Raw genomic sequence first — 10,971 nt, 5'->3', positions numbered from 1 at the left:
TATATCTTATCTGTCTATTACGTATTTTGTGTATAATGTTCTTCACTAGACTCAAAACGCCTTCATCCATCCTTAGAGGGATCATATTTCCATTCTGGATTCTCCTCCTCTTTCTTATCTTAACTGTAATGTAGTCCTATCTTTCCCTATTAGTTGTCCTTAACTTGGTATTACTGATCGTTTTAATATTCTAATAATTCTTTCTAATGTTGAACCCCAGCATTTTGAAGGGACGCAGCGAAGACCACTGCCTGTTTCAATCCAAAGGTTGTTTGGGGAGCAATGGGGTGATCCCACTTTGAGGGTGTCCCCTGGTCTGGACCACATTGTCCCCATCCCTTACCCAAAAGGGCCATCTTAATCTAAGCCGGATGCCCTCCATGTTGGCTTTTGCAACCCTGGCACCCCTTTATGACACCACTGTTTTGGAGTCGTACAACGGGGGTTGTTGTTGTTGTAGGGTAGTGGTTCCCAAACGTTGGTTATCCAGATGTTCTGGACTTCAGCTTCCAGAATTTCTGACCATTGGCCAAGTTGGCCAGAGCTGCTGGGATCTGAAGTCTGAAACACGTGGAGGACCAAAATTCAGGAGCCTCTATTGCCGCACTTGAAGCTGAACCAGAAACAACCCCAACTGCAGGACACCAATGGAACCTCCTTTGACGGCTGAATCTGGTTTGAACCCAGGTCCCCTGGAAGCCGCCATCCGTCAAATCTCACATTGGATTGCTCTTCTCAGGAGCGTTGGACCTCGGAGAGGGAAGAAAGGGACACTCTGTTGGGTTTGGCGGCCAGCAAGCTGTTCTTCCCAACCCACAGCCCTTTCCACCGGAGTTTACAAAAATGTACTTTGAGTGCGCAGATCAAACTGTGGAAGGAAGCTATTAATGGAACAAAACAACATCTCAGATAATGTTTGACTCTGCCGGCCGACGGGACTAAGGCCTCCGTCAATTCCTGTAGGCATCAAAATTAATAGCTTTCCCTTCCTTTCTAATGGCAAAAAGGACGCAGCGGCTGTCCTTATCAAAGCATCCCTCCTTGGGCCCCAGGAGAAAACAGCGGAGGGGAAGATGTGGGTCCTCTTCTCCTTTCCCCCCAAAAGAAGCCCCCTCTTTCCAAGGGTTTTGGGCATGGACTTAACCCCTCCGTGGTATTTAACTTCCATTTGCAAAGAAAAAAAAAACTCACACAGATTTGCATTTTTAATACACTTAACAGTAGGCTCTTACCACAATGAATGATTCAGGCCAAACACTTGCAAGCTATCAAACCTTTTCAGTTTTCTCACAACTGTAGACTGTGAGATTAGGGGACAAGAGGGACTGGTACTCTGGGGCCGGCAAAGCATAACACCCCACCCACAACACCATTCTATGGAAATAAGACACACACCAGCCAAGATCCAAGGCAAGGGGTCCAAGCCAAACCCCAAAAGCCCCACCAGAAGCCTATCCTTTTTTCTCCTGTCTCTCCATACAAGATGGAGAGCAGCTGGAGGATTGGGGCCCTTTGCTGAGGAGCAAAAAAGAGTTTTCACTTTGGAAAGAATGAGTTTTGGGCCTTCTGGAGAGATAAACCACAGTTGCTTGCTTGCACCTTGTTGCATGGAGTGGATCTAGATCAGAAGCATTATGAGTGTTGTTTTGCATCTTTGTAAAATAGTAGTAGTAGTAGTAGTAATAATAATAATAATAACAATAATAATAATAATAATATGATGATGATGATGATATAATAGGAGAATACAAGGAAAAGACTGACCCTACACCTGAATGAAATTACTGTTATGATTATTACTATAGATACCTATTATAGCTATTACTGTATCTATAGACAGTATCTGCTCCCTTTCCGCCGGCAGCTGAAGACATTTTTATATAGGCAGGCATTTTGTGGATGAATTTTACTTGTGCTGTAAATGCTTTTTAAAGTGTTTACTGGCTTTAATATTATGTTTTAATATTAATGATTCTTAATTATTTTCGACACATGTAGTTCCTGTTGTTATTTCTGTCTTTTTAAATGATTGTAACCCGCCTTGAGTCTCATTGTGAGAGAAAGGCAGGATATAAATCCTTAATAATGTTGTTACAGAAACCACTGCTATTCAGCTAATAACAGGAGAACTGAAGGTGACAAAACAAGACAGACAAAGCATCTGTACGAACTTGCTATCGATGGTGAGTATTATAAATTATAATGGCAGATTATCTATTTTTATTATCTATTGTTATAATTTATGATAAATCGCAACCAATTATTATTGTTTTGTCTATTCTTGTTTCTATATATCTATTATTATGCTTATTTCTGTCTCCTAAGGTTTGCAAGTGGCTGTGTAGCTGGCAAAGCCACCTCTTGCTCTTATCACCTTCCTTGCCTTCTTCATAAGAAGAAAGAGAAATTAACCATCATTTTGCTAAGAGTGAGGCTTGCTCACAGACAAATCCCACCCTTCGTTTCTCCTACTCTCCCAGTCCTTTTCCAGAAACCTCACCCAGCAAGGAAAGGGCTCTGCAACCATGCGAACCGCCTCCTCTGTGAGATAGACTCTGTGCAGATCTTGGAAACTCTCCTCATCCATTTGCCCTCTGCTCCCCTAAGAAGAAAGCTGCCTCAAGCCCTTCCAGACCAAGCCAAAGCTCTCAGTGCTCCGGAAACATCTTTTCCAGCAGCGGCAGCTTCAGAGACAGCCGTCTCCTCTAACCCAACCTGGCAGCAGCCAGTCTGGCAGAGGAAGGCAGCCAGAAATCAAGAGGATTCAACAACTGACAGGCTCCCTATCAAGGCTCCAGGAGCCCTGCCAATAATGCACAGCACTCCTCTCTCTTCCTCTGTTGCGGGTGTTTGCACCCGTGTCTAAGGCACTCTCACAAGACCTAATGCAGAGGCACAACACAAGGCAAAAGGCATGCAGGAGGCAGTTGGGTGCTTGCTTGCTTTCCTCCCTTCATCCTTTTCTTCTCTGCCTGCCAGCTTTCCTTCCTTCCTTCCCCTCTTTAACCTCTCTCTCTCTCTTTCTCCTTCCTTCCTTCGCCTCTTTAATCTCTCTCTCTCCCTTCCTTCTTTTTCTGCCTGACCCTGTCTTTTTTCCTCCAAGCCAAACAGCCCCATCTGCCGGAGCCACCCCTGGCAGGGCTTGGTGGTCTCCAGATTCCTTTCAGGCAGATCACTAAAGGATCCTCCTTGATCTTTACAGCCAGGGGGAAATTGCTTCCCTTCTCTTCATTTCATTTCATTTCATTAGCTAGTGATAGAAAGCTGTCATTTCACAAAACAGCCTCCAGCGGAGGGACCTTGCTTGCAAAGAGAACACATAAAACAAAGAAGCCCCTTCTGCCCAAAAGGCTGGCAATCAGCATCTCCCGCAAATAAGAATATAAACCCATCCAACCTTCCTCTCTGAATCTGACAGCACCACAGGAAAATAATATCAAGACAAGGCCTCTTTGGCCTGGGGATGATGAGACGGGGGTGTTTGAACTTGGGGTGCCATTTTCAGCAGCTGCCTTGTGCCATCTATGACCTTCTCTGGCAGAAAAATCCCAGGTGCCCCTCTCCAAACCACAGATCCTTGGATCCCTCAGACTGGCACCATGCAGCTAACCTGGGACCTAACTGTGGAGTGTAGACAACAGTCTACTAAAAATGCTGGCAACTGCAGGAAAAGGCTCTTGAGACTAGCGCAGACCCACAATGACTTCCATCTGTCAGGTTGTGCGCTGGCATCACAAAAAGCCACTCCAGTCGTGTCGCTCCAGTCTCTTTAATTAAGATAATTCCATACAGTGATTTATGATTTTTTTTAAAAAATAAAGCCTACTCCTTTGGCTTTGCAAACCACTGCATTCCATATAGAGAAGTAATTCTATAGAGGATATACGTGAGTGTATGTATTAGATATATATGTGTGTGTGCGCGCGCACACACACACACACATATAATAAAAACTAAAAACCAAACCACACAATTATCTCCAGGAGAAGCGGTGTGTAAATATTTAAGCAGACTTCTTTGGGCTCATGCCAACGCTTGTTGGCAATTGGTATGCAGAGACCATAAGTGAAGATCAGCCAAGCATGGCCCCATCAGCAAAGACACACACACAACACAACATACACATAGGCACACAGAGGATCAATCTGTTCAGGGTAGATTCAGCATCGAGAAAAAGCCAAGGTTTGCTGCAGCACAGCCCAACACTGGGGTTCTCCCTGGTGCAAGGAGAGGAACCAAGGGGCAAAGATGGTAAGAAGAAGGGAGATGGGGCAGGCAAAGAAAGAGAGCCCCTTGGCCTTGAGAGACCCAGAAAAAGGATCACTTTTGCATTGCCCATGGTTTCTTAAAAGGAGAGGCACACCCCGCTTCAAGCATTCAAATATTAGAGGAGCTTGCAGGGTGCTTCTGAGAAACCAGAATGTGCAGAGTTCAAAATGCAAACAGTTAATATGCTTATTCTTTGCAGGGAAAAAGTATATGGAGGAGAGCTGGGTAAATGCCAACCCCAGATGCTGGCGAAACTTCAGGAAGAAACTCTTCTAGAACATGGCCACCGAGCCCAAAAACCCCACAAAAAACTAAAAATGAATAAATTGTTTGCAAAAAAACCCCTTAGCACTGTGCAATCTTAGTGATGGTCCTGTTTGGGGAGAGGAATGTTTTGGACAGCCACCATGCATGCTCCCCTTGCTGGCATGACCAGTTGCATCAATGCATCTCCACCTCTTCGCTTGATCCGCAACTGGGAGATGGGTCCAAGGTGGAAGGTAGATGCTACCGACATTTAAGGAGGTTGTGGGGAACAGAGACTGACAGCCCTTCAGTCCAGGAAAATGTCTGTCTTAAAGGCATTGCACAGGACAATTGTATAGCCATGGGACTGGCATCCTTCAATGCGCATTCCCACTAAGCCTGGATGATGCATGGCACAACTGGAACTAAGGGCCTTTGTCACTGAGGGATGCTGGAGCATTAGTTCCAGTTGTGCCATAGACCATGGATCATCCAGTTCTGGTGGGAATGCGCACTGAATTGCCCTGAGATCCAAACTGGGGAAGAGAGGGGAACCCAGCCCTAATTTGTAATAACCGAGAGAATAATTCAGTGCATCATACACACTCTCCGTCCCAAGGAGAACCATGGGACTTCTAGCATGAAATGTGGTTGAATGGTTGTACTGGTTTTGGTGGGGCTGGGTTGTGATCCAGTGGCACATTTCTTGTTTCCAGGCTGTGGTTTCTGGGAGGCTTGTTTCCCAATCCTGGTACTTCAGTATCTTTTCCCAATCATGCCAAGCAATGTGAAAAGGTCTCATACATCTCCAAATCCTGCCTCTCTTTTCTTCCTCTCCTTGTTTTCCCCCCACAGAAAACAACCTTTCTTGAGGCCCAGATTTTTCCCCCTGTGTATGAATATCATCTTCTCTCCTAAAAAAGGCTCTTTCCTAAGAAGAAAATGCTGCTTCCAGTGCAAAACAAAAACAAAAACATTGCACTCGAATTTTGCACAGATTCTTCTGCAAACAGCAAAAGAATCTTTTCAGTCAAGGATTCTTCTTTCTTGTCAGGGTTTCTGGATATATATTTTTGGGCCATTTTAAAAAATGTATTATCTTTTTTAAAAAAAACATTGCAGAAAAAGGGACAGACAGCAGCAAAAATCTGGATGGTCCTTTCGCAGGGAAGAGGATGGGGAAGTATCCCTCGGCTTTTGGGCTGTTTTCTCATGAACTATTCACGATGTTGCTTCTGGCCGGGCTTTTACCTGCTGAGTGCGTCGCACCCGCTTCATGAATGATTCAGGCCTCCTCCAGCGCCATCCCCTCCTTGATGGGAAGATGTCGTTTGAACGACAACTGCAAAGGGCTCCTTTTCACCCACAAAAAGAGAGAGGCTTCCAGCCCTTCAGGGGAACCGAGGAGAAGGTGAAAAGGAAGGAAGGAAGGCTTGGAAAGACCCTCGTTCTTGGCTGGATGCTGCCAACAAACAGCCAGAAGCGGGCAAGGTCTTTGGGGAAGAGGTGGGCCTTCTTTGTTTGGATCCGTCCATCAACCAGAATTTGGCAGAAGCATTGCCAAATTCAAATCCAAAACTGTTGGTGGTACAGTTAGTATTGCAGAAGCTGTCTGTGACGTTGGGACTTAATAGGAAATAGGCCCTGATGGCATAAAAAGACTGGAGACTTTGGGAGCCCTAGTATCCATACTAGATCCTCGAAAGGGAAAGGCGAGATATAAATATTATTATTATTATTATTATTATTATTATTATTATTATTATTATTATTATTATTATTAGTTTATAATGTTCTTGGCCCTAGCCATGCCAACCCTATACCTCTGCACTTGTCTGGGGCCCAATTTCTTGCAGCTGGGACCCTCCAAGATCTGCATGGATGCCTCCAATGGCACAATAGCCAAACACCAAATGACCTATTTCCAAGGTCTGTGGGTGCTCCTGAGGCCAGAAGAAGCAAAGCATCCTTATTTGCAAAATAGATAGATAGATAGATAGATAGATAGATAGATAGATAGTCAGTCTTTTGGGGGTCAGGGTGAGGATTGAGGGACATGAGACCATCTTGGGGCCTCAGGGTAACTGAGTTGGGTGGGAGTAAATCAGCACATGCTGTTTTTCCAGGCATTGTGCACCTACTACATCTTTGCACAAGGCCATTTCCCTGGCTGCACAACGGCTGGGATACATCTCCATCCTTTGGCTCCTGGTCAAAGAAGAGCATCCATTGCCCTCCAACATTATAGGCAGGGAGGGTTTAAATAATATCATAGCTAATATTATTTGAAACCCCTCTAAATCCTGTGAGGAAGGCAGGGTGGCTGTTTAATAAAAGGCACATATAGAAAGCGCCCTTAAACTTTGAACGTTGCCTTGAATAATATCACATTCCTACATCTCTGTGGTCCGAAAGAGATTCTCTGCTGATGCATGAGTGAGGGATACGTTGTTCCACATCTGCTGCATGTGTTTGTGGATAGAAGTGAGGGAGAAAGAAAGAAAGAAAGAAAGAAAGAAAGAGGAATAGGAGGAACTTACAGCTTTTGGCTTGAAAGGGGGCTGGATTTCTTTCCGTTCAAGTTTGTCCCAGTCGATGTACCGGAAGAAAGCATGTTCCTTGATATCACGTTCGCCTTCGGGGCCGCAGCCTAAGCGTTTGGCTGGATGCTTTGTCATGAGCTTCAAGAAAAAGGAGAAAGAGGAAATGTATTAAACACAGAAAACAGATGCAACACTTTGTTTATTGCTCTCTTGTAAGAAGAAATACTTCCAAAGATTTTCTCAATCTTGGGCAAGATGATGGGAGCCTTTGCCCATTTCCCCCCTGATAACAGTTTGTACACTGGAACTTTGCTTTTTGGTGAAAAATCCATTTGCATAATATTGTATTGTATTGCATTGTACTGTATTGTATTCTGCCTTTCTCCCACAATAGGAACTCATAAGAATGTGTTCCTTGCACCAAAATAACCTGTTGCACACAGAAAAAGTGCATCTTGCACAAAAAACACTGTTTTCTGTCCAAAAACCAAAGCTTTTTAAAACCAGGAATAATTATTTTTTCCAAATGCAAAAAAGTTCACAATAGTCGATTATATTCTTGACCTAAGCCACAATGTGCTGAGACAAATCTTTTTTCTTCCAAAGGAGGATGAGAACATTTGCAAGTATTGTTTGCATGCCTAATAAAGAGCATAGCAAATAGTCCCAGGGACTGCAAGGTTTTCTACAAAGACTGTGGTGAAACAAACAGTAGGGAATACATAACAATGTGTAAGAACACAGTGTGCAATTGGTACAACTAAAGCGAATAAAGGGATTAAAACCATTGCACAGATCCCAAGAAAATGCCTTGTGCACATAACTATCCTGTTCTTATGGACTTTGAGAAATGTGCAGGTAGAGAGAAAGAGTGGGTCCCACAATGTACAATGGGGTTAACGTTGAATCCTCTTGCAAATCTCCCCACAAATTGCTCCCACACTTATGGGTCCCCTATCCATGGGTTTCCTTGGCAAGGTTTATTCAGGGGTGTCTTGCCCATTGCCACTGCCTTCCTTTTAGGATGAGAGAGAATGCAATTTTATGGGGATTATCCAAGGGACTGAGTAGGGATTTGAACCTTGGTCTCAGAGCATGGTCTGAGCATGAGCATGTCCATTTCTGTGACTAAATGTGGGTATTGCACACTGGACAAAAACACCCAACCCTTTCTGTAGGCCGGGGAACGTGTGCATTTGCAATACGCTTTTGGCTAATATGGTCAGAAAGGGAGGCTAGTACTTGGAGGAAAATCTCTGCCCACCTGAGAGCATGAAAGCAATTAAGCGCATTGGCCGCCGCACTGTTTACAGAGATGGCACCTCCGCCCCAAATCTCTTTTTCATTAACACCGAACCCAGGAGAGGAATGGCCGGATCCAGGTTGGGTTAATGAAACGGCACGTTCTCCAGAAAAAGGAGGAGACATGAATTATGGCTGTTTGTCATCCGAACACGTCTCCCACCTTGCAAAACCCCTCTGGCAAGATGGATACGGAGAGGAAGAAGAGAAGACTCTTTGGAGAGAAGATTTAATATCTTCACCAAGGCATTTTGCTCATGTTCCAAGATATGAGGGAGACGGCAATGGATGCCAAGCAGAGATAAGGCAAAGGGAGGCTTATCATTTAGTCAGTAAAATATTTATATTCCGCCCTCCATCTGAAGATCTTACAATAAAATCAGCACAATCAACTGAAAACAATGCAAAAGGTAAACATATTTTTAAGAAGACTAAAAATATATTAAAAAGTTCAATAATAATAATAATAATAATAATAATATCCCACCTCTCCACCAGTTTAAGGAGCTGAAAGAATACAAATGAACACCAGCTAAAATGCTTTGGAACCATTTAAAGCCATGCACACATGCAGATCTGTATAGAGCCAGATAGGTCCCCAAAGGCTTTTGAAAACAAACAAGGCTGTATCCACACTGCAGAAATAATCCAGGTTGACCCGCTTTAACTGGCATGGCTGAATGCTATGGAATCCTGGGAATTGTAGTTTGTTGTGGCACTAGAGCTCTGTGATAGAGAAGGCTAAATGATTCACAAAACTACAAACCCCAGAATTGCATAGCACTGAGCCATGGTTGTGGTGTCAAATTGGGTGGTTTCTCCCTTAGAAGAGAAGAGTCCCTTTCTTTCGGCTTCTGAAGGTACACTTCCCCACTTCCTTGAAGAAAACAAAGCATGCAACAAAGCCCATAGGGAGCACGATGCGCACCCTTGCTCCAGGACAAATGGTCCCACTGGCTCGCTTGACATGGGGTGTTTTGCACCATGCATATATGATGCGTGTGCACTGGGTCAGAGAGGTCTTCTTGTCCTCTGCTGCCCAAAGTCGCACTGATGCTAAATGACAACAGACTTCGGCAGGCGGCCGCCAAATTGGTTGGAGAAAAGCAAATCCCACTGCAATTGTTCCCTAAGAAAGCAGCTGCAAAGCAAACAAGGCCTTTCATGCTGATATGCAACGCTCCCTTCCAGCCATGGCGTTTCCAACAGGCCAATCTCTGCTCCTGCTCTTTAGCAAGTGAGAGTGAGGCAGCAGCAAACATCACTGGGGTTTTGGGGGAAAAAAGAAAGAAAGAAAGAAAGAAAGAAAGAAAGAAAGAAAGAAAAAAGGAAGGAAGGAAGGAAGGCATGGCAAAAGCCAGCGCCAATCCGGCAGCCGGGAAGCTCATTAAAGGAAGATCTCTGCCCTTTTCTGACAGAGATACAGAGTCTGCCGCTGACACGGTGCAGAACGTAGCAGCCAAGCAAGGAAACATCCCTTTGCAGCTTTGAAAAAGGAGAGATCAGGTGCATGGCGAAGACTCTTTGTTGTCTTGGCGCAGGGTAAATTTACTCTTATGTCACTTAATGGTGGTTGCGGTATGTCAACCGTCTGCTGAATACAGTGGGGACCCTTGGAATCCACTGGGATTGGGTCTCAAGACCCTCCGTAGATACCAAAATCCATGGATGCTCAAATCCCATTAGATACAACTGTATAGTAAAATGGTGTCCCTTATATAAAATGGCAAAATCAAGATATGCTTTTTGGAATTTACAGTGGGTCCTTGGTATCTGCTGGGGTTTGGATCCAGGACACACCATGGATACCAAAATCCATGGATGCTCAAGTCCCACTCAATACACTGGCACAGTAAAACGGCATTGCTTATATAAAATGACAAAATCATGGGTTGCTTTTCAGAATTTATATATATTTTGGGAATATTTTCCAAAAGCCATGGATGGTTCAATCTGTGGATTAAGAATCCATGGATATGGAGGGCTGACCATCACCATCATCATCATCATCAGCAGCAGCAGCAGCAGCAGCAGCATCATCACTACCATCAAGGTGGTTTACAAAAGATTAATAAAACTCATAGTTAAATACAAAAGTTAAAACATAATTAATTTATCATTTTTATAAAAAATGGTTAAAAACCTTGTTGCTGTCTCTAGGCATTTGTAGATCCTCCAGTGCAATTCTATGGGTTAATTTCTGCTGGATGTTGGCCATAGAGTTGGCACTGGAAGACCTAGAGATTCCTAGGCTGCATCCACACTGGAGAAATATCCCAGTTTGGCACCTCTTTTCAGCATCCTGGCTCAAGGCTATGGAATTCTGGGAGTTGGAGTATGTTGTGCCCACAACAAACTCCATCTCCCAGAATTCCATAGCCTTGAGCCAAGACAGTTAAAGTGGTGCCAAACCGGGTTATTTCTCCAGTTGGATGCAGCTCAGGATTCTGGCATATGCATATGTGCATTTTATTTCCTTCCGCACAAAATAAAAAGAGTGCACTTCTATGGGAACAGGGAACGTACAAAACAATCTGGGCTCTTGCCCCACTTTATTCCTGCTTCGGTTCCCATCCAGCCTCAGGATTTGTTGTGAGCAAGGTAAAAACCC

At 44.2% G+C, this 10,971-nt stretch overlaps 2 protein-coding genes across 3 annotated transcripts in view; both read right to left on the bottom strand.

Moving 5' to 3' along the window:
• The window catches only part of TNRC6A (trinucleotide repeat containing adaptor 6A), a 292,395-nt gene that overhangs the window by 169,849 nt on the left and 111,575 nt on the right, over window positions 1-10,971 (bottom strand). The gene's annotated exons all lie outside the window — the stretch shown is intronic.
• Window positions 1-10,971, bottom strand: part of PRKCB (protein kinase C beta) — a 117,074-nt gene that overhangs the window by 10,447 nt on the left and 95,656 nt on the right. For both annotated transcript variants that reach the window (XM_042480876.1, XM_042480875.1), the window contains exon 16: window positions 7,056-7,196. In XM_042480876.1, the coding sequence (XP_042336810.1) occupies window positions 7,056-7,196 (141 nt within the window). The remainder of the gene's footprint in view (window positions 1-7,055; window positions 7,197-10,971) is intronic.

Source organism: Sceloporus undulatus, chromosome 8 (genome assembly GCF_019175285.1).
Source record: "Sceloporus undulatus isolate JIND9_A2432 ecotype Alabama chromosome 8, SceUnd_v1.1, whole genome shotgun sequence".
In the NCBI taxonomy this organism is placed as follows: domain Eukaryota; kingdom Metazoa; phylum Chordata; class Lepidosauria; order Squamata; family Phrynosomatidae; genus Sceloporus; species Sceloporus undulatus.
Note: the sequence above shows the minus strand (reverse complement) of the source record. Positions and strands in the feature narration are given on the sequence as shown.